This window comes from Cucumis sativus, chromosome 1 (assembly GCF_000004075.3).
Source record: "Cucumis sativus cultivar 9930 chromosome 1, Cucumber_9930_V3, whole genome shotgun sequence".
Lineage (NCBI taxonomy): Eukaryota > Viridiplantae > Streptophyta > Magnoliopsida > Cucurbitales > Cucurbitaceae > Cucumis > Cucumis sativus.
Window position 1 is genome coordinate 18,117,069 of NC_026655.2, and position 23,119 is coordinate 18,140,187.

The 23,119-nt window shown below is 35.0% G+C and overlaps 3 protein-coding genes across 4 annotated transcripts; 1 reads left to right on the forward strand and 2 right to left on the reverse strand.

Annotated features, from left to right (window-relative positions):
* Nucleotides 1-818: 818 nt before the first annotated feature.
* On the forward strand, nt 819-4,042 carry LOC101209965 (probable inactive receptor kinase At2g26730). Its single transcript, XM_004149806.3, has 2 exons — nt 819-2,550; nt 2,943-4,042. Exons 1-2 carry the CDS (start codon nt 1,227-1,229, stop codon nt 3,611-3,613), a joined length of 1,995 nt encoding a protein of 664 aa, XP_004149854.1. The 5' UTR covers nt 819-1,226; the 3' UTR covers nt 3,614-4,042.
* A 2,693-nt stretch (nt 4,043-6,735) lies between these two features.
* On the reverse strand, nt 6,736-11,599 carry LOC101209721 (pentatricopeptide repeat-containing protein At5g55740, chloroplastic). 2 transcript variants are annotated; one of them, XM_011658275.2, is made up of 2 exons: nt 7,731-11,599; nt 6,736-7,174 (listed from the first exon to the last, which is right to left on the reverse strand). In XM_011658275.2, the coding sequence occupies exon 1, from the start codon at nt 11,333-11,335 to the stop codon at nt 8,813-8,815; it is 2,523 nt and encodes an 840-aa protein (XP_011656577.1). In that variant the 5' UTR covers nt 11,336-11,599; the 3' UTR covers nt 6,736-7,174; nt 7,731-8,812. The 2 variants fall into 2 exon arrangements, with proteins under 2 accessions (XP_011656577.1, XP_011656582.1); XM_011658280.2 differs by having other exon boundaries at nt 6,736-7,177.
* Nucleotides 11,600-12,617: 1,018 nt separating this feature from the next.
* LOC101211700 (ABC transporter G family member 38) lies at nt 12,618-20,892 on the reverse strand. Its single transcript, XM_011650188.2, has 25 exons — nt 20,738-20,892; nt 20,522-20,648; nt 20,071-20,191; nt 19,226-19,314; nt 19,019-19,103; nt 18,769-18,928; nt 18,596-18,672; nt 18,467-18,520; nt 18,283-18,373; nt 17,905-18,206; nt 17,285-17,566; nt 16,887-17,203; nt 16,635-16,795; nt 16,444-16,547; nt 16,171-16,327; nt 15,937-16,077; nt 15,757-15,857; nt 15,341-15,673; nt 14,957-15,247; nt 14,783-14,866; nt 14,559-14,692; nt 14,245-14,472; nt 13,998-14,169; nt 13,205-13,459; nt 12,618-13,118 (listed from the first exon to the last, which is right to left on the reverse strand). The coding sequence occupies exons 1-25, from the start codon at nt 20,871-20,873 to the stop codon at nt 12,861-12,863; spliced, it is 4,260 nt and encodes a 1,419-aa protein (XP_011648490.1). The 5' UTR covers nt 20,874-20,892; the 3' UTR covers nt 12,618-12,860.
* Between the last annotated feature and the right edge of the window lie 2,227 nt (nt 20,893-23,119).

Consider the following 23,119-nt stretch of genomic DNA (forward strand, 5'->3'; position numbering starts at 1 on the left):
CATCCACTTATCATCCTATATTTATAACATTTATTTAACTTCAAACCATTCTAATTCAACTTACCTCATGCTTATACTCTTCTTTTTTATCTACTTCTTTCTCTTATATCTTACCCTCTTTCATACTAATTTGGTTTCTTGGTGCAAAATTTATGGCAACTGGAATTTAATTTATAACATCAAACTTTGAAATGTGTATGTAAGCATGTGGAATTGAATTTTGTAGTCACAACTATTAGTCAAACTTTATTTCTTCATATCATTTTGTTACAAGAACCTTCAAATTCACTCCACCTTTGTTTTAGTAAATAAACCTTCTTTTTTTTCTTTTGTCCTCACAAGTCAAAACTATATATTGGCTCACCTAATATTTACCTTTAATTTGTTTGGTTTGAATATATATTCACACCAACATGAAGCAACCTTGTGAATTTCGTAAAAGCCAAAATAGAGGGAAATGACAAAAGCATTCATTTTTCGAACATGTGTGACTTCAACATGAAGTTTCAATAAACTCAGGTAAACAACTATTTATATCCCTAAATTTTATTTTGAAACTATAAATCTAAACTTCAAAATTTCATTTAAAATTTATGTAAAATAAACTAATTAATTTAAACTCTTTGTATTATATTTAAAAGTTATTCATACATTATCTCGAAAAAAAAATCTAATTACACATATAAGTGGATGAATTATTGGTTATAAGTTTCACCCATATCAAAGGTAATAAAAGTGTATGATATGTTGTTTTTTAGAAAAATTTGAGAGTTCAGAGGTTGATAGGTTTAAGAATATAAATTGACCTTTTCTAAAAACAAATGAAAAACTGAAACCAAAGATATATTGAGAGTTGAATATTCAAAATTAGAATTAAATTAAAATTCTTATCGATAAGATAAATGCATATGTAATAACATCCTTGAAGCCTGCAGTGGCCTGCTTTTGGTTAGGATCCAGCTTTTCCTCTTTTTTCGTCTCGATTTACTCCTTCTCCCTTCCTCTTTCCTTACTCTCACTCTCAATTTTCACTTTCTATCTCCATTGTTTTCTCCATTTTTCTTAAATGGGTCATCGCCGGAATCCTGGTTTTGTCTCACCTCACCGTCAACAACCTCCCCTCAGAACCAGAGCCAGTCACATATAGAAGACAAAAGAAAACAATCTCCCCATCGTTGTTTTTTCTTCTCCTCATCCTTCATTTGTCTACTTCCAACCCTTTTCTAATGGCTGCAGTGTTTTACTTTACAACCCAGCTCCCATTTTCCCTAATTTCATTTCTCCTGCTTCTTCTTCTTCTTCTTCGTTCTGTTCAATCTGAGCCCACCGCCGACAAGGCTGCTCTTCTTGATTTTTTGAACAAAACCCCTCATGAGAGTCGCCTTCAATGGAATGCTTCTGACACTGCCTGTAATTGGGTTGGAGTTTCCTGTGATGCGACTCGGTCCTTTGTTTTTTCTCTCCGGTTGCCTGGTGTGGGGCTTGTTGGTCCGATTCCGGCGAATACTATCGGCCGGTTGAATCGCCTTCGAGTTCTTAGTCTCCGATCGAATAGAATCTCTGGGGAGTTGCCGGCGGATTTTTCTAATTTGGGATTTCTTCGGAGTCTTTATCTGCAGGACAATGAGCTTTCTGGGAATTTTCCGGCGAGTGTGACTCAGTTGACTCGGCTGACTCGACTTGATCTTTCGTCCAATAATTTCTCTGGTCCGATTCCATTTTCGGAGAATAATTTGACGCATTTGAGTGGGCTTTTCTTAGAGAATAATGGGTTTTCAGGTTCTCTGCCGAGTATTCCTGCGGCTGCGACTAGTTTAACGGGATTCAATGTATCGAATAATAAGCTCAATGGATCCATTCCAGAAACCCTTTCGAAATTTAATGCTTCGTCTTTTGCCGGAAATTTAGCGCTCTGTGGTGGTCCACTGCCGTCATGCAGCCCGTTTTTTCCTTCCCCTGCTCCTTCGCCAACGTCAGCCGTGAAGCCGCCACAATTTCCCGTCGAGAAGAAGTCTAAAAAGCTCTCCATCGCTGCCATTGTCGGAATTGTGGTTGGCGCTGCTTTCGTTGCGTTTATATTACTGTTTTTACTTCTGTTTTGTCTCCGGAAGCGCGAGCGGAGGCAGCCGGCGAAGCCTCCGAGTACGGTGGTTGCTGCTCGATCTGTTCCAGCTGAGGCAGGTACATCGTCGTCGAAAGACGACATCACCGGCGGATCAGTTGAGACGGAGAAAAATAGGTTAGTGTTCTTTGAAGGTGGGGTTTACAGCTTTGATTTGGAGGACTTGTTGAGGGCTTCGGCAGAGGTTTTAGGTAAAGGAAGCGTTGGAACGTCGTACAAGGCGGTGCTGGAAGAAGGAACCACCGTGGTGGTGAAGAGATTGAAAGATGTGGTGATGACGAAGAAGGAATTCGAAACGCAAATGGAAGCTCTGGGAAATGTTAAACATGAAAATGTGGTTCCTCTTAGAGCTTTCTACTTTTCCAGAGATGAGAAATTGCTTGTTTCCGATTACATGGCCGCCGGCAGCCTTTCTTCTTCCCTTCACGGTATTATCTCTAAAAAGATAAAATCCCATTTCCAATTCATTTCTAAATTAACTTCCATTTTCAAATTGTCATTCATTACTTGCTTGAATTTACCGAGTTCTTTATTCACAAGTACATTGCTCTGTTCCAACCATTTCTGTTTACCACTCTCATTCTTTCAAGAATAAGGGGTTTTTCTCAATTTCATGTGGAAAAAAGTAAAAAGCAAATGGGTGATGGGTTTTCCTTATTTTCTGATTTACTTTCGTTTCTTTTAAGAAAAGCCTTCTTTTCTGAATTATGTCTCACTGAAATGGCGATAGAAACTAGAAAGGGCAAAAGAAAAAGAAAAACAGTGGATCAAAATTATTGCCCCCATTGTGGTGATGACCTGAACTTCCGGTGACTTACAGGAAGCAGAGGATCCGGCCGCACGCCACTAGATTGGGACAACCGGATGAAAATCGCATTAAGCGCAGCAAGAGGATTGGCTCACCTCCATCTGTCGGGAAAACTCGTCCACGGCAACATCAAATCATCGAACATCCTCCTACGCCCCAACCACGACGCTGCCGTCTCTGACTTCGGTTTGAACCCTCTCTTCGGCGCCTCAACGCCGCCCAACCGTATCGCTGGCTATCGCGCACCGGAGGTTGTTGAAACCCGAAAGGTCACTTTCAAGTCCGACGTGTACAGTTTTGGCGTGTTGCTGTTGGAGCTTCTCACCGGGAAATCACCGAATCAAGCGTCGTTGGGTGAAGAAGGGATTGATCTCCCTCGGTGGGTCCAGTCAGTGGTCCGAGAGGAATGGACGGCAGAGGTTTTTGATGTGGAGTTAATGAGGTACCACAATATCGAAGAAGAGATGGTTCAACTTTTACAAATTGCGATGGCTTGCGTCGCCACGGTGCCGGACCAGCGGCCGTCGATGCAGGAGGTGGTTCGAATGATTGAGGAATTGAACCGGGTGGAAACCGACGACGGGCTACGGCAGTCGTCCGATGACCCATCAAAAGGATCAGACGGTCAGACGCCGCCCCAAGAGTCGAGCACCACCCCACCCGGAGTTGGCGGACCACCGTAGAAACTGTTTTTACGTTGTTTATTGAAAGCCGTAGATTAGTTTGCACAGTTGGTAAATAAGCGGTGAAAGTGGGCGGCCGAAATGGTTGGATGGTCACTGGCGTTGGCGATGTTCTGAAAAGGGTAGTTTTGTAGTTTGAAGTAAGTTCCATTTGAATATTTTTAATTTTATTTTATTTTTATGGGGAGAAGGACTTTATTTGACAGCTGGGAGGGAGGGAGGGAGGAAGGAAGATTTGGAATTCTTAATTTGGGTGAGTGAAGTGGAAGGGTACAATGGTCATATTGAAATTGACCATTATATGATTGATTCTCACATTTTTCTTTTTCTTTTTCTTTTCTTTTTCTTTTTCTTTTGAGATCAAAAAATTGTATTTGGCATCTTATTCATCAAAAATCCCATTCATTTCTCCAATTTTTCTCTTTTTAACCATCCTTGTCTTTAACTTTATAATATTACCCAATTTCCTCTATAATTGTGTTACCAAGTACTTTCCATAGTTTTTAATTGCACAAAGTTACCCTTTATTATTATTATTATTATTATAAATTAATTAATTAATTAATTAATTAAACATGATGTTGGTTGAACCACCAACAACTTTTGTATCATAAGCACTGCCAAAAGTATCATTATTTTTCAAACAAATACCATATACTTTTATTATTTTAGCTAACCTAAGCTACTAGTATACTAGGATAGGAAACTTTCAATATCTCAATTACGTTTTCTTTTACAAAAAAAAAAAAGAAAAATTAGAATTTGTTAGACTCCTTTTACCAATTAAATATTTTTGCAAAACAAAACAAAATAAAACATCTGCTAATCAAATCAAGACCAAGTAGAGAAGATTTGAAGAACATATTTAAGCTTAATTTGTTTCGTCTACTTGAATATAAATTAGCCTTAGCATAAATATGAAATCCATAGTTCCTCCTTTCTCTTTCCTAAAACAAGAAAATTATTGTAATTTAGCGTGTTATGAAAACCTAAAATATTAATTCAAAAACACAAAATAAGTAATAAAAACATATGAATGGAGGAGGGCATGTGGATATTCTTTTTTTATAAAATAGTGACTTATGATATTTGAGTGGATAATAAATAATGGTTAAGATAAAGAAAAAAAAAAGAGAGAGAAAGTATTGGAAAAGAAAAGGAAATGAGAAGTGATTTAGAGAGAGGAGACCACAAATTGAAGGAAATATCTTGGTAGTGTAGAAGTGTGTATCCAATGAAAAGGCGGTGAGGTGTGGATTCTTAAGGATGAGTTGGGAAGTTGTCGTACTATGTGTAGAGCTGTGGCCCGTGGAGTTCGTAACAAACGAGGCATTTCGTCCTTACTTACTCAAACAATTTAAGTGTGAAAATTTTGGTCAAAACGCTCATTTTCCTTTGGTCTTTGGTGTTTGTGACTTGTCAGTCACCAATTCATCTGAGATTTGTGTTTTAAGTAAATCCTGGATGATGTCAGAACAACCGCACCCCTTTCATCAATTATATTCAACTCTTTACTTTCTTTTTCTTTTTCCAAACATCTTTCCCATACGCCATACCCATTCCCAATTATTTCACTCTCTCCCTTCCCTAAACGTTTACTACATTCAAATAATTCAACCAAAAATTATTGCTTATCTAGGACAAACATCAAATAATTACCTCTATAACACCAAAATCGCTCCAACACTCAAAACCTCATCTCCCATTACAATTATTTATAACTTATATCACTTCTTCCAACTTTTTCTTATTATTCATACTTATCATCACAACTTGCTCTCGTTGATAGCAACCATAAGTTATCGTTTCTACGATTGGTAGTTACTTAAAAGCATGGTTAATATTTTTTAAAAATGTTATTTATGACCGGTCAATAATTTCTATTTTTGCAAATGTTTATTCTTGTGCTGTATTTATAATCTATTTTTTAAATTGTGCTATTTGTTATCATTTTTCATGTGTATTAAGAATCACGTTTATTCCTTACATTCGAAAGTTGAACTGAACACACCTTTATTAGTTTCTGAACTTTGATTTGTAACAATTTTGCCCTCGTGTTTTTAATTCTATAACAATTTAATTCTTGAGCAACTTAGTCATCATATCTGAAAATTTATGTCAATTTAATCTATTGTAAAATTAGTGTTGAGTTTTAATGAGATTCATTGTATAAATAGACTAATAAGCTAATTAGATGCTCAATATTTTTTAAGTTATAAAGTCTACGTCATAAAATAATAAAATGATATTTAATTGTGATGAATTATTCAAGTTAAAGGACTAATTTTTTTAAAAAATTAAAATAGAGGGACTAAATAGTTATAATAAATTGTTACAAGATTAAAAAAATGTTTCTTATAAAATAAAATTAGGAACTAAATTGCTGCTTTCATGAAAATATAAAGAAAATTAAGGGAGAAAGTTATAAAACAATTAGATGAGACTAGAAAACTCAAAGCAAACTAGACCGTACATTCATCTTTTAATTCGCTCAATTGTCCAACTACAATTTGTCATATGAAAACTGTTTATTCTTTATTTTCTTAAATTGAGTTTCTTTCATGTAATCAATGGTGGATCCATCAGTTTTGTTGATGTGAACTTTATAATTCAATAAAAATGATATGGAAAAATAAACGTGAGTAGAACTTGATAATGGATCTAAAGGGGGTTGGAAGCCAAATTTACTACAAGCTAGTTAGTTGAAGAAGACTTCGAAGCTTCTAGACTTGTAATATATATAGTTGAAGGCAGTTTCAAGTGTTTTGGAACTATAATGAATCTGACTTTGTGTAATTTTGAAGTCGATTACTATAAAATAGATGCACTCCATGGATAACACTAAAGAAATAAAGCTAAAAGACAACCACCAACCAGTTGTTGGAGATTTGATTGAACTTATAATATTTTTTTTTTATGGAATCCATGCACAGCCTTAATGATGTCTCTTAAAACACCCTTTCCCTCCATATGCCCAATTGGATACTTTTGCCTTTTCCTAATACACTTTTTTTTTTAATCTTTATCTATTTTTATTCAAGTTAACTCAAAAAATTCATCAACTATAATCAGCACAATAATCAATCCCAGAATAAATTAGTGCATAAAAACACATAATACCATTCTCAAAGTAGCCGGTTTGATCCCACACTTTACAATTGTAAAATTCCAAATAAAACGAATGACTTAGCCCAAAGAATTATAGAACAACCATTTATTATTTTTCATCATATGATTTTCAATTAACAGCAAATAGTTGAATGGCTATTCAACTTCTACAAAGTGTAATTAAGAGAGTTTAGAGCATTCTTTCAAAAAGAAAAAGGTATAGACCATAAAGTTAAAGATTGTGCCTCCATCAATGACAGCCACTTTAGCTTTATGCAATGAAATCAATGCCCATGTGGAAGTAGCAAGGATAAAAGAATACTACAGAGTTATTTTATTACTAATTGTACGAAAGCAAAGCAATATTAAGAAAGATACAGAAGAAAGAGAAGGAGAGACATACCGACGAAACCAAGGAATGTCTTTCTCTAAAGTAGCACGGTCTTCCAGTCTCTGCTGTCAAACAAAAACAAAAGGTCTGGATAATAATAATAACTCATTGATCCCCACTGAACAAAATGTAAAAAGAAGTCATTTCCTTCATCATTTCACTTTCCTTGGATAGTACGAATCACCCAAAAGAAAAGAAAAAGAAAAGAAAAGAAAAGGGTAAAGTTTTATTTGGTCCTTGCTCATTACAGCATAGGATGCTTCAATATAAGACTTGGATGAGTGCATGTTTTAATGATATCAATCCAAAACAGGTAAACAAACACATGTTCAAGGACCACATCTTAAGTTTTATGTCAACAATTAAAGTAAAAAAAAAAAACTAGAATTACAACAAAGCTAAAGAGCATCTCTGTGTTTATGATAATGATAAAGATTTCTAAATCTCCATTTACAGAAAACGAGGAGGGAGAAAGAAGGAAAAAGAAAATGCCATTTGAGATTGTAAACGTGTCTTGCACTGAATGATACCAAAACTTGAGTGTAGTAAATTGATTTGGAAACGTTGAACAGGTAACAAGAAAATGAGAAACAATAACAGATGTTCACAGGTACTAACCTGTTACCTGACAGAAGCAAGAATATTTGGTGATGTTTTTGTACTGAGATAATTTCTTAGTACCAGCTCCTGTTAATCTGGCAGGGTATGGTATGATGACAATTGGGGAACTGAAATTTGGTCCTGTAAGTCTCACTTCTCAAATACCATACAATCAATTTCGGTGGGCTGCTTTATCTTTGGCTGTTTTATATGAAAAGAAAAGAATTCAATATTGAACATGGTGTATGAAAGTCAGCTGTCCCCATCAATTCAACAGTAAAATGTATAAGCATTTTAGACTAGAGCTAACTGTTTATTTGAATATTTCAATGTGTAGATCTTGAGGATCTCGAACCAAATAGAAGCGACTGCAGAAAGTATGTTATGGCCATTCCATCTCGAATGCTTGGGTATAATTATAGTAGAGATCAAGCAAAGTTGTGCTTCTAGTGGACTATTCAATTGGAAGAGGATTTGAATGATATACAGTAAAAGAAGCAAATCATCTACAGGCTTTACAAAAGAGACCAAGAACCTGAGTTTGACGTCGTACAACTCATTTACATATTTCATCACAACTGTACACCACTGCTTCTCTGCATTGGTTGTCACTATAGACAATGACAAATGAGTTTCTTGAGCATCGCATCACGATGTTTTGAACTCCATAGTTGCTAATCAACTCAAGTTTATTCAATGAGGGGCTCATATTGGAATTGGTGTATTTGTTCCTAGATTTCTCTTTCTGTCACAGGTGAAAACAAATCAAACGGTTTCAAATCACTCAACAGGAGGAGTGCCGACTCCTAAACTAGGTAGAGCATTTCTAGCCGTCCAAAAGGAATAACAGTTCAAAAACCACTACTCTATTTTTCAGATAATTCAGTGTTCAGAGTATATTTTCCAAGCCATGCACAGGTCGTCAAAGGGTTGCTGTAAGTTATGGAAAATGATATTTTGCAGCTGTTCCAAGTCCAGCGAGGTCTACAATCGTTTAAACCATCACTATTTTCTCTATTTGTCTAAAGCAAAAAACACCTGCATCAACCAGAACAGATATGACTTTCTCATTCTCAAGAACGGAAATGGAAGATAGCAGCTCAACTGATCACAGATATACACCTCGTGAATTGCATTTCCACTCTGAGGAGTGCCAACATCATGTAAATTTCTTTTGTTCTGGAATGTGATTTATCTCCAGCAAAAAACACATGTGTTTTGTTTCCAATCTGAATCAAGCTATGTCCAGGAATCTTACTTAGGCTCCTTTCTTTCATCAGACCCCTCACTTTCGATGCTTCATCCCACATTCCAGTAGCAGCATATGCATTTGATAGTGCCACATAGTTTCCTGAATTATCTGGCTCTAATTTCAACAAGCGTTCAAATAAACGTTCTTTGAGTTCAAAGTCAGGATGTTCTCTACATGCAGCAAGTAGGGATCCAAATATGAATGCATCAGGCTCAAAAGGCATGCCTAAAATAATTCTTAAAGCTTCATCTAAGTTATGACTCCTAGAAAGAATACTAACGAGACAACCATAATGCTCTGCTTGTGCTACTATTTTATGGTTAGAAACCATATCTATGAAAAGCTCTAACCCTTCTCTTACAAGTCCAGCATGACCGCATGCAGAAAGTATACTAGTAAAGGTTATTTCATCTGGTTTTATACATTCCTCTTTTAGACGTCTAAAGAGTGAAAGAGCTTCCACTGCTTGACCATGTAATGCATAGCCAGAGATCATTGCATTATAGACGGGTAATTCCTTCTTCAATATCATATCAAACACCCTCTTTGCTTGATTTATACTACCACATTTAGCGTACATGTTCACTAAGGAGCATAAGACCGGTGTTGATACTGAAAGTTCATGTCTTGTGATGTAACAATGAATTGCTCTTCCATGAGGTAGAGATGCCATAGTTGAGCAAGCTGAAAGTAGCGAGCTAATACTCAAACTGTTGGGTTTAATGCCAGCTTCTTCCATTGACTGAAATGTCAGGAATGCTTCATCACCAAGACCATTCTGAGCGAGTCCACAAATGAGAGTAGTCCAAGTAATTAAATTAGGACAGATACCAAGAGACTGCATCTCCATGAACGTGTCTTTAGCCTGGTCAACTTTGCCTTTATTCAAAAGACCTAAAATCACAGAGTTCCAGGATATCACATTTGGTGGCAGACCTTCTAGCTGCATCTGATAGAACAATTTTAATGTTTCACCACTATGACCCTGCTCAGCATAGGCAGCTAACAAAGTATTCCACATTATAAGGTCTCTCTTCGCTGTTGCATCAAAAACTCGTCTTGCACATTCCAATTTTTCACATTTGGCATACATATCTATAATACTACTTGCAACAGCGACATCAGATTCAAGGTTGTTTCTAACACAAAAGGAATGCCCTTCCTTCCCTAGTTTCAAATTTCTAGAGTCAGCAGCCGCAGCCATTATTGAAGCAAGAGTTACAGAATCAAACCTCAAGTTTTCTGATTGCATTACGTGACATAAGTCAAGTGCCCGATCAACCAGCCCGTTATGCACGTAACCAGAAACCAGCAAATTCCATGTCACTGTATCTTTCTCCAACATTTCACTGAAAACCAGCTCAGCATCCTCAACCAAACCAACCTTGGAATAAAAATTTATAAGCGAACTACCCAAAATGTTAGTCAATTCCAGTCCAGATAACACTGCTAAGGCATGCCCCTGCTTACCCTCATCGATCACACTTAAGTTAGCTGAAGCTGAAAGAAAACTTGACAGAGTCACTTGAGTAGGTGCAACACCTTCCACCCTCATTTCGTAAAATGTCTCAACTGCTTCTGCATTCAGTCCATTCTGTGTAAAATTAACAATCATTGAATTCCAAGCTACTATATTCTTCTCGAGAATTTTATCAAACACCTTCTTTGCTTCTTCACATAACCCACATTTGCCATACATGTCCAGAAGACTAGTAGCAACATAGATACACCCACCTAGACCCATCTTAACTACATAAGCGTGAACGGATTTCCCAAACCCAATCCACCGCAGAGCACCAGAAGCCTTGAAAGCAATTGGAATAACAAAATTATCAAGAAGTAGCCCGTATTCGTGCATCTCACGAAAACCCATCAAAGCTTCTTGATTAAACCCCATTCTACTTTTCAATCCCATAATAGCAGCCCAAGAAAACTCATTCTGTACCTGCAGCTTGCCAAACAAACGGTTGGCAATTTCTGACTCGTCACATTTCGAATAGAAGATTACTAATTTGGTCTCGATATACTCATTCTTTGCAATGGACTCACCATTCTTGAGAATTCGACCGTGGATTTGCTGACCCAACGAAAGAGCTCTCTCGTAAACGCAACCCTGAAGAAGTTCACCGTAAACATCAGGTCCAATAGTGATGTCTTCCAATTCCAGATCAGTAACCAAGTCCAGGGCTTCTAGAAGATGGCCTTGTTTGCAGAGAGAAGATATGTGGTTGAGATAAGATTTATAAGAGATTTGAACATTTGAAGCAATTTGGCTGAAGCTGGCGAAATGGGTGGGTGAGTAGTGGGGTTTTCTGGGAGTGTAGAGGGAATAGATGGGATTAGTGGGAAGGGGAAAAGGAAGAGCAGCCATACATGGAGGAGAAGAAAGGGAAGATGAAGCAAGGGCAGAGAGACTAAGAGGGGATTCAGTGTGTTCACTTTGGCGGGCTGAGAGATTTTACAAAGCAAAATATCAACAGATTGGGTAACCCACTAACTGCCTCAACTCTATATTACTTTTTTAAAAAAGACAAACGGATAAGCGTTTCATCCAACACAAAAACGAATGCTTATACGCCATACGGATATATACAGACTATTCCTTCATTTATGAAATCTTATAATTTGGGATATGTTACTTTTTTACATCCAAACGCTGCATCTCTTTGTAATGGAAATAATTTGAAACATTAAACTCAAGTATAATTAGGATTTCCAAACCAGTACATTGGGACATTACAGAAGAGGCTATGCACGCTCCTCTCTTTCTTCCCATAGAAAAGGAAGGTGCAGACATTTTGGGATACATGCAAAAACATCTTACCTTTCCTCCAATAACTCGCTTGGATAAGATAGTCTAATTCTCCCGAATTTCACAAAGATCAAATATATTTAAATCTCTAAAAAAGAAGGTTATGTGAACTACTAAGTTCATTTTTGACAATTAATCAATTCTTTTTAATTATTACTCTTCTTAATAATAATTAATATGTTTTAAACCTATTATTTAAAACTGATCAACTAAAAGAGTATATTTTGAAGTTTGATGAACCAAACATGGCTACGGTTGAACGAGAAAAAACTAACAAAAAAAAATCAACCTTTCACCCGTACCATTTTTTGGCAAATTGTTCTAATGGCTCATCCCAGTGCATCCATTGTAATAAGGTTATTCTCACATCATTTTTGTCAAATCTTACACAATCAGAATAATAATTTTTTTTCTTCTTGCTGGCCAATATTCTACTGATAAAACCCAAATAGAAAAATCAATGATATGATGTCCCTAAAGAAAGGTAAAAGATTGCTATGTGTTTAGATGAAAAGCTTTGATGAATATTTTTTAACATTGCCTAAAATTATAATTTGGGGACTAAGAAGATAATTTTTACTTAAAAGGAAGGGTTACTTTTGTAAAGTTTGAAGCTTGTGTTTTTTGTTTTTTTAACTTTTCAAAAAATGTCTGTGCTCAACTTTCAACTTTGTTTCCAAATCACAAATTCAAAAATTACATAAATTTAATGGATCTCTTAGACATCGATTTAAATATATTAAGTCTTGTGTCTAATGAATTTTAAACTGGGGGAGGTTAAAGCATTATATATACATATATAATTTATAAAGTATAAAAGAGAGACTACATTTTTATGATATAACAAAATAATAATAAAAATGACTATATGAAAATATATTATAGATAGTTATCATGACTTACAAATTATTCAATCTCCCTCTCACATTAAACTACTAAACAAAAAAACATACTAATATAACTATAAGTCAAATTGTAATAAGGTGACTAGACAAGATTGAAGTAGTTTGAAAATTCAAATAGAAAAAAATAATCAATCTTGTCACTCTCATATAATGTAATGAGAAGCTCATAGGTGTGTTTATCATCTTCTTTGAAAGTTCAAGAACTTGGCTGAGTAAACAAACACCAAAATGAAGAGCAACGTGAAGCCTAAAAGAGCAACTGAAACCATCCACAAGTACTGATATCTAAACCCGTAATATTGGTTGATAAATTCACCCACTGTCTCCCCTGTCTCAACTTTAGTTTTTATATCAGCAAATTGGGCAGTCACCAATCCATACAAACTCCATGAAACTGGGCAAATCCAAGAATACCATCTCAACCATACAGAAATTCTCTGCATTCAAAACACCAAGGTATCGTCATCAATTGAAACTTAGCAACTGGGAATCATGAAACAAAATAATGGTACGAGCAACTTACCGTTCGGGGGATGACGAAACCGGTGAAAAGGTTCCAGAAGGAGTAAAAGAGGCCAGAGAGTATAGTGGCAGTTGCTTGGTTAGGACTCACTGATATCACCATCATACCATAGTATATAAAGTAAAGAATCGTGATGTACATGAAGAAGAAATTGAGGAAGAACTTGGTCGCTGTCCATTGATATCCCATCATTGCATACACTATAAGTGCATAAAGTGATACCTGAAGCAAGGTGTATGGGATTTCGATTGCAACCTGACATTGTAGGAAACATACGTTACATGAACCCATCTTGTTTGGATTAAATTTTAGTTCAGAGATCGATGTTATGTTGATATTTGTCCTACGAAGCATAAATACAGATACGGTACACTTCAGACAGTATGACACATCATCTATATTTAATAAATATAGGACACGACACGACAAGGACACATTTAATAAAATATACATTTCTATACTAGAAGAAAATTCAAGGTAAATGGATTGATGCATTTATATGGTTCAAAAATTAGTTTGATGTAGTTCATATTCAAAATTTATTATTATCATCGTATATGTATCTTTTGAGTACTTTTTAGTCTACTCAACAAGTATTCTATTTGTTGTATTAACAAGTGTTTGATACATGTCTAACATATGTTGGACATGGACACGCTAGTCAAACTAAAGTGTTCATGCTTAATTTGTCGATCAATGGACTCTCCATGAAAGAAATGCTAAGTTCAGCTTTACTTGAAATAAGATGCTGGTATTTCCACATTTATCAATACTGCAATTGAAGGAAATATACCTGAGCAAAAGAATGAGGCAAAGCAGAATACATTCCAGCAGCCCGCTCACGGTAGTAAACGGTTCGCTCCGTTATGATCACAGGTTGTACCGTAAGAGCACCTTGTGATCCCATGAAGTTAATTGCAATGTACATAGCACCAATGCTATTGAAAATATCTTGCTTTGTGCTCCTGAGTTATAAAGATCATAAGATTTATATCTACAAATCTAATTAGTCAATGTATCCATGGTTTTGTCTAATGTACCTCTTGCTGCCAAGCCCCATAAAAACAGCTCCAAACATAAGTCCCATTGAAGCACTAAACACCAGCCGGACAGCAGTGTATGCAGTGTTACGGGAATATGATTTGTGCTGTTTCCATAGGCAGGCTTTGAACTGAGTCAAGTAGGAATGTGGGTACTTTGATGGAAAATGAAGATCTTGAGAATCTGGATGAGGTTCACCCAACTCTTTAATCAAAGCTTCATTTCTTCTGCATTAATATTGGCAAGAGATTATCATTTAGAGCAGTTAAAAATAACATAGTTCATAACAGCTTGAATGGATTAATTTTCTCACCTAAAAAGATCAGATTTCTTGTATATTTGAGCAAATTTTATGCCTAGAATATCTTCTTGTGTTCTTGTTGTCATATCCAAAACCCATGCTGCTGGATTATATCCATCCCTTATGCTATCAACTCCATGGATTTCCTTCAACGCCACAGAGAAAAAGAGATAAAAACACTCCATTTTATATTTTATACGAGGAAAAGAAAGTTACAATTGATGGTTTCGACCTACCTCAAAATACTTGATTAAGAGACAAGACTGTGCCCCCAAAGGACCCACATATATTTCTTCACCTCCTCTTGTCAATAAAATGAGCTGTGGTTTAAAATTGGAGATATGTTAAATTCATTTGAGCATTGGACGTAATCAAGAAGTTTGTTGTATTGTGTTAGTGTTAGTGGATACCTCATCAAATGATTCAAATATGTCGATGCTTGGCTGGTGAATTGTGCATACTACTGTTCTTCCTGTATCAACTGTATTTCTCACTGTTCTCATTACGATGGCAGCTGCTCGAGCATCTAGACCTGAGGTTGGCTCATCTAGGAATATTATTGAAGGGTTAGCAACAAGCTCAACAGCAATGGTTAACCTTTTTCTTTGCTCGATGGATAATCCGTTCACATTTGGAAATCCAACCAATGAATCTCTTAATGGTGTTAATTCAATCAGCTCCATGATTTCTTCAACAAAAAGCTGCAATGGTTAAATTTTGGAAGTTAAGATCTAAAGAAGAGTTCAGAGAAAGGTTTTACTATCATTTGGAATCGAATAATCAGATTCACAAACCTCTAAAGTCTTTGAGTCAACTTCTGAAGGCAATCTAAGCCATGCTGAATATACGAGGGACTCATACACGGTAACGTAAGGTGAATGAATGTCATTTTGTTCACAGTAGCCAGAAACTCGAGCAAAAGTTTCCTGTTTTTTGGGAAAGCCTGATATTCTGATACTTCCTTCAATGTAACCACTGTTTTTTCTTCCTGCCAACACGTCCAAGAGCGTCGTTTTTCCAGCACCACTAACACCCATTAGAGCTGTTAGAATTCCAGGCCTGAAAGCTCCACTAACTCCCTTCAGAAGTTCCAATCGACCCGAAGATTCACCTTGAACTTTCATTGCCTGAAATTCCACAACAATGGATCTTAATGCCATGAAGTAAATAAGAAGTGATAGAGCATGGTAATTTACAACACCATAATTACCTTTGGCATATCTACTGAGTATTTGACGTTCTCAAACGTTAGGCAGAGTGGTGTGAATGGAAGAAGCATCTTTTGATTGGTATGTCTATTGACCTCAGAATCTATGGATGAGATCTAGTAAGCACATTAGAAAAGATAAAATTTTAGCCAACAGAATCACAGTAGCCAAATTTGACTTACTTATAGACATGCTATCAGTTTTACTCCCGATTGAGCTTGATTTATTGTCCTTGAATAAGTGACCCTTTTCCTCGCCGACCATGTCAGACTGTTCCTTCTCAGTCTTTTTGTGAGGGATAACTGTTTGTGATTTCCCATATTCTGCAAAGATCAAACAAAAATAGTTCACTGAATCAATTCAACTAAAATGATATATGTAGAATGAAAATTATTTGGATGAATGGAGAATTTTACCATTAAAAAATGCCAGAGCCACTGCAGAAATTACATTGAAAAGGATTATGAATCCTACCAATGCAACAAGACATACCCAATACCAGTACGGATTAACAAAAAGCCCACGTGATTTCAGGACCGAAACCCCCAGAGACTCGGTTGATCCATTAAGAGCCTAAATTTGATCTCCACATTTAGAATCCTCCACAATATATGTTTTTACAAGTAATATCAACACAGTAAAGTAGAGGGAGCAACAAAAAACACTTCCAGTTTTGACATGATACTTACACGATTCCAATTATCACCAAGAAATTCATTGATCGACAGTGCCGTTTGCGCATACATCAGTGGCGAGGTCCAGTATCCCCAAGACAACCACTTCTGCATATTATCTAAGTAAAAGAATTCAAGTATTGGTTATTTTGACTAAAGGCTGCATCAAGTAATCTGATCATTTCACTTTCTAAATTAAATCATACTATGTGATAAAACGAATCCACCAAATATCAGAAGCCATAATACACCAAGGCATCCTCCTGTATTTGCAACAACATGATCTCTGGCCACTGCTGCAATGCATCTGAATAGAGCATATGACATTTGTCCACTCAATGTGTAAACAAAAAATTGTTTAAGCACCCTGTAAAGAGAGAATCAACAAAGGGTTTAATTTAAGATTCCAAGGCAATAATAACGCTGAGAAATATAGGAATGTAGGATTTGCTCATGACCTTGTGAAGCTAGGTTCAAATCCTATAGCATAATATGTTGTGGCAACCCAAAGAGCTACTTCAATAAAAGACACAGGAATTCCAAGGATAGAGGATGGCAATGAAAATGCCCATGATGGGTAGAAAAGGAAGTCTCTTTGCTTGTAAAATATAGGGAGTTTGTCAATTGTTAATGGCAGTTCAAAAAATCCGGTAAACGTTAATGAGTTGAGTCCAAAATAGATAGCTCCCAATTTGACTAGTCCATCTTGAATATTATCATGCTGCTTTCTGGCTTGAGCAAACACTAATGCTACAACTATAGCAGACATTTCAAGCTGAAAAAATGAATTTCATGTCACACTTTGAAATTTTAGATGTAGGTTGAAAAAAAGTAAAAATGATATTTCAGAACTAACTTGAATAATCTTGAAAATATGGAGAGATGCACTCCTCTTCATTAAAGTAACTTCCCTTGCTAGGCATGCCTTCATTAGTTCTTTCTTGGTAGCTCCATATTTAGTTTTTGTTAAAGCTGCTGGGTGGCTCCTGGACTTTTGAAATGGGATAGCAAGCTCATGCTCTATTGCCACACCTATTCGAAATGACTTGAAAGCCTCCACAAACTCTTCGGCTGAAATATAATGATACTCCATATCATGATTCCTCCAGTATTGTCTTTGATCCTTTCTTGACGTAACCTAAACAACAGATTTCAGATTCTCATGTCATTAGCTGTTATGAATTTGACAAGCAAAGATAAACAAAAAAAAAAAAAAACACAAACAGTTGAGTATCGAAAAAGAGATTTACGCAGTTCACTAACAGTGTGTTAATTACGTCCATGGTTAGAACAAGAGAATAGTTTTTAATTAGAAAGAAATTATCAAGAAACCGATTAAGAGGCACCAATAAAAATAAGAATGCCTCTAAGCCCCGTGCTTAGTCGTTCAAAGCATCAAACAACAGATTCAAGGCATTCCAACAGATGTCAATAAGCTTTGTTCTATATGTTAGTGAGTAAACGAGGCAGACTCACTTCCTGCAGGTAATCAGCGACACCCTTCCTTTCAGGACATTTGAAACCCATGGATTCAAAAAACTCGAGAACATGTTCCCGTGGACCTTGGTACACAATATGACCTTCTGACAAAAGAATGATATCATCAAATAGCTCGAAAGTCTCCGGTGGAGGTTGGAGAAGAGAGATCACTGCGGTCTTATTAAAAATGTGAATGGATTGACGAATACAGTTCACAATTTGGAATGTAGTTGAACTATCAAGACCAGTAGATATATTGTCCATGAACAGCGCATTGACGGGACCAACCAGCATCTCTCCTTTGAAACACAGAGTTTTAAAAATTCAGCTGAGATCATATTATATTTCAAATCTCAATGAACCATTCATCTCTACCTGTGGTCACTCTCTTTTTTTGTCCTCCTGAAATACCTCTTAACATCTCATTTCCTACAATGGTATCAGCACAAATATCCAATCCCAATATCTGAAGGGCAAAATGTTAGAAATTAAGGGGAATTTTTCTTTTGTTACACTAAATAGTAGTTATTACAATTACAAATGGGATTTCACAAAATACCTTGAGTATATACTCTGTAACAATATCTTCCTTCTGTCCTTTCATTACTGATGCCTGTATAAACAATATCATATAATTATGTTTTCAAGTACTATTCAACTGCATTTGGATAACATTCATTCATTTTACCTTCATTAATGCATCAATATAAGGATCTGGCTTGATATTATGCTGCTTTTCCCTCCTCAAAAGCTCCGTAAGCATATCTAAATCATTGATGAAACCGGTTTCAGAAACGAATACTAACTTTCCAAAGAATGTTTCAAATAGGAAATCTTGAAAATGGGTTTCAAAAGTCAAACCATAGCCAGTGCCAACTCCTTGACATCTTGCTGAGAATGCTAAGGTTTCCCTTACTGTCAACAGAGGAACATGAATGTCATACTGACTGATATAAGCAGCAGTTCTTTGAGGAACAAATTCCTTCATTTCATGGCCATTATAAGTTACTGTCCCAGAAAACTATCATAAAAAAAGAATCAACTATAAATTTTCATGACTTAATTCATTGATAAAATGGATCAAGTTTTTCGAGTTTGAAGCAATATAAACCTGTAGATTTGATTCGAGTTTCCCAGATAAGGCTTTTAGGAAAGTTGTCTTGCCAGAACCTGGAGGTCCAAGAAGTAAGGTCAATCTGCAGAGAATTTGAAAGGGAAAATCATGTTTTAGTTAGTTATGAACTTGAAAATTTTGGGAATTGTGTTAAGACAAGAAGGAAAAATATAATAAAAGGTACATGGATAGCGATTACCTCACCTTCCTGGTTTGATAATTCCACTGACATCAGAAAGGATTGAGAATTGCTGCTTTTGGCTTGAATATAAATGAATGAAATTTGCTGCACTCTATGGGATGTCAACAAAATGATTATACAACTGAGAGATTATAAAAAGATCAAGGTCAAAGCACATTTGATCCTCTACTTTCATTAAAGTAACGATTTAGTTTGTATAGTTTAAATTTTGTGGCAATTTAGTCTTTGTCGTGAAAATATTTATCAAGATGTTGTGTTTCTTCTTGTGAGTACGACAAGTGAGGATGTGGGAGATTTGAACCGTCAAACTCATGAAAAGGAATATACGTCTTAGTAATGCTCACTTTGGCAAGTATAATGGAGTTTCTTATGCATGTACATGCATAGATCATAGTTTTGATTAATTCATGCTGATAAAAGTTTTCACAAGTTTAGGAGGTAAATAAATTGTTACAAAAACTAAATTATGTTATCAAACTTTACTTCAATAACTTTAAACAGTTATCTCTATGAAAATAGAGTCCAAATGGTTTTCTTAACCAAAAAAAAAAAAAAAACACTCTAGAGAAAAAACTTGATAAACAATAATACTTACTTTGGTTGATTATAAACTTAAAGTATTTCGATAAAATAGATTTCCATACACATTGGTTCCTTTGCACTATTTCTATCTCTGCAATAACATGATATCGTATATTTTGGCTCCAAGAAATTTTCAGTTCCAACAACAATCCAAATAATGGATCGTATTCAACAAAAAAGGTAAGAGAAAACAATTGGTAACTCTTGCCTCTTCACAATAGGATTTATAAATATAAAAAGAATGTTAGAGGTGACAATCAATTACCCGTGCGAGGTCTAGAAAATATCTAAAGATTGTGGGGGAAGCTGATGTCCCCAAGTATGCTTCAGCATCGACGTTAAGATTCTGGAATCGCACTTCAATTGTTGGTAAACCAAGGGATACTCTGTCCAAAAACATATATTATTATTTCAATCAATTATAAACGAGATACATAATAATCATTTGCTTTTTAATTTAAAGGTATAAACACATTTTACATCTTTCTTATTTACTTTTTACTGATATTTATGAAAATCAAGCAAAGTTTCTACAACTTTAAAAAATGGTAATTTTTAATAACTTAAACTTGGCCAACCATTCAACTCTTTTACCTAATAAAAAATAAACTTGATTTTAAGAAGCAATAAGGAAGAATGTAAATAGTTACGAAACTAAGAGTTGGAAGAGTAATTAATAAAAAACAAAGAGAAAAATGAAAGAGGGAACTTGAAACCTGTCGATTCGGCTCTTGAGTTTGTGAAGAAACTCCTCATTACTTTCAGCATTTTTGACCACTCTGTTTAAAAGTTCTTTGGTTTCCTTAACATTAAGCTTTTGAAGATCAATTTCCTTCAAATCCCCTGCCAGTTTCACAAACAAAATTTATATACTTAAATATATATGTATGTATATAAGAATTGAAATAAAAATAATAATGAGATGAGTTGACCTGCAACACCATGCAGAAGGGCTTTACGAGCCCTTTGATAAGTAGGAAGCCTTTGAAGAGCAGCCCATCGGAGAGAATCTTCTTCAGCGGCGGCGTCTGGTCGGAAACTGCCAACGCTGGAATTCTCCGATGCCATTACGGCGTGTTTAATTTTATTAATTTCTCTCTAAGTCATTCGCCAAGTAATCAGAGAAGGAATTCACATATATATATAATAAATATAAAAAATGCAAATATAGTTTGTTATTAATGTTAGAACTATAATCCAAAAAGGTTTTGAAAATTTAAAAATGATCTGCTTCGAACACCTTTCATTTCATGCATGCAAACTGGAAAGCTGAGTTGTTGTTTTGCAGGCTGTTCGAACTTCGAAGTCATTAATAGATTTAAGTTTTTTTTTTATTTTTTTGGAAATTTTGAATAAAGGTACAAAATTTCTACTACTTCCATTTATTGGTTGATACAGGTACAACTTGTATAGTTGTATTGATTAGTTAGTACGTTAGGATTTATGAGAAATTTTTCCAAATAATTATATGATGAGAATTGAATGTAAGTGATTAAGATTTAGAATTAAAAAATGATGTGAAATATGATTAAAATGAAACTAAATGTAGGGTAAGATATTGTTATTTGTGGGAGTGGAAGTTGAATATTAGAGGTATGGAGTAGTAATGAATGTTGAGAAGCACAGGTTGGGTGAAAAGAATAAAAAAGGGCAGTTTATTTGGGAAATGTTACACATCGCTCTTCCGTTATTTTGTCCATTTCCTAAAGTACGACTTTTGTTATAGTGTAGAAATGGTACACGTGTCACGTATGCACTTTTGTTTCTCTCTCTTTGAGGTAACGTATTCTAATTTTCAAACATCATATTTCATTTACCGATTTCTTTCCTTTTTTTCATCTTCTTTTTTCTTCAAACAAAATGTGAAATTTTTCCTATTTCTTTTTTTTAAAGAAAAAACAAAAATGGGGGCCGTCTAACCATCTTAGGCTTCTAAATTTTGGCTCTTTCTTCTCTTTTTGTTTGTTCACACCATTCAATTGTAATACAAACATTAATCAATTTTATTTGCTTTTTTTTATTCACAATATAAATATATTCTCATCAATATTAGTCGACATCAAATTAATATTAATATCAGAGGATCTTACTCTATCTTAACAGATTAGAGTATACAAAAATTAATGAAAGAATCAACTCTAGTGTACAATCTTTTCAATTCTTCAAATTTTGTCTAACAATTATACTTCCATCAAATTTCAATCTTCCACACCAAAAAAATAAAAAATAAAAAATAAAAATGAACCAAATTGAGGGTTATTTTCAAATACTTAAAAATATATCGCTACATTTTCATATGAGATTTCTGGAGAATTTTGATTCGTGGAATTGAACTTGTGTTGATATTACCTTTAGCTATATCCAAAGTTAAACGCTACAAAAATAGCTAGAGTGGAGCAACAACAAATTACACATAAAAACTTTGATAAATCAGTTTGACAAATACGACCTACATTCGATAAGCTTCTTTCCTCATATAAGGTTTATTATTAAGATTAATGAGATTGTACTTAAACATGAAAGCTACAATAATTATGTTATCTTTACAACTTAAAAAAAGAAGAACAGGCTCCTCTGATGGTGATGATGAATCTCTTCGAACATTGATTCAGACTCCTCTTGAATTTGACTCCTCAATTTCTATATCTTCATTAATAATCCTTTTATATATATATATATATATATATATCTTCATACCTTTGGACCATCCACATAAATATGGTGTGGTCGGATTCTTAAAGTGAACAGCTCACTTGTTTTTTCTTTTTGTTTTCGAACACCCTTGTAGAGAAAGATGAACCCGTATATATATATTACGATTTAAATACATAAAATCTTCTAGATGTTATTTGTTCCTTAAGATACACCAAGAATCTTAAATGATATATCAAGATTCCTAAAAAATAGGAAAAGAATAGTCTGGCAAAATATTGGAACAAACGCCTCTTTTTTGTCAAACATATACGTCTTCTCTTTGGGATCAAACATAGCTCGTGCTTTCTTATATGGTATATATACTACTCATAGTGAGAATTTAGCAATAATACTAAGAACACATACCATTTAGTTATTTCACAATAACAAGCCATATGTGAAACGAATAGCGGAAGAGAAATCTATATGTATAGCAACACTTTTGTTTTGTACCCTTTCAACAAAACATATTTAGCGGAAGAGAAATCTATATGTATAGCAACACTTTTGTTTTGTACCCTTTCAACAAAACATATTTCTATCAATTGCCCACAAATTCATCTAATCCTTTTCCCTCTTCTAAATATTTAATTTCTTGAATTACATTGTATCATGATGGT

Coding starts and splice junctions, on each gene's coding strand:
- LOC101209965 (XM_004149806.3), top strand. CDS start 1,227: ATGGCTGCAGTGTTTTACTTTACAACCCAGCTCCCATTTTCCCTAATT. Junction 2,551..2,942: donor CCTTTCTTCTTCCCTTCACG/GTATTATCTCTA, acceptor GGTGACTTACAG/GAAGCAGAGGATCCGGCCGC.
- LOC101209721 (XM_011658275.2), bottom strand. CDS start 11,335: ATGGCTGCTCTTCCTTTTCCCCTTCCCACTAATCCCATCTATTCCCTC.
- LOC101211700 (XM_011650188.2), bottom strand. CDS start 20,873: ATGGCATCGGAGAATTCCAGCGTTGGCAGTTTCCGACCAGACGCCGCC. Junction 16,328..16,443: donor TTGGTGATAATTGGAATCGT/GTAAGTATCATG, acceptor GATCAAATTTAG/GCTCTTAATGGATCAACCGA. Junction 13,460..13,997: donor TGCCTCATTCTTTTGCTCAG/GTATATTTCCTT, acceptor CTACAATGTCAG/GTTGCAATCGAAATCCCATA.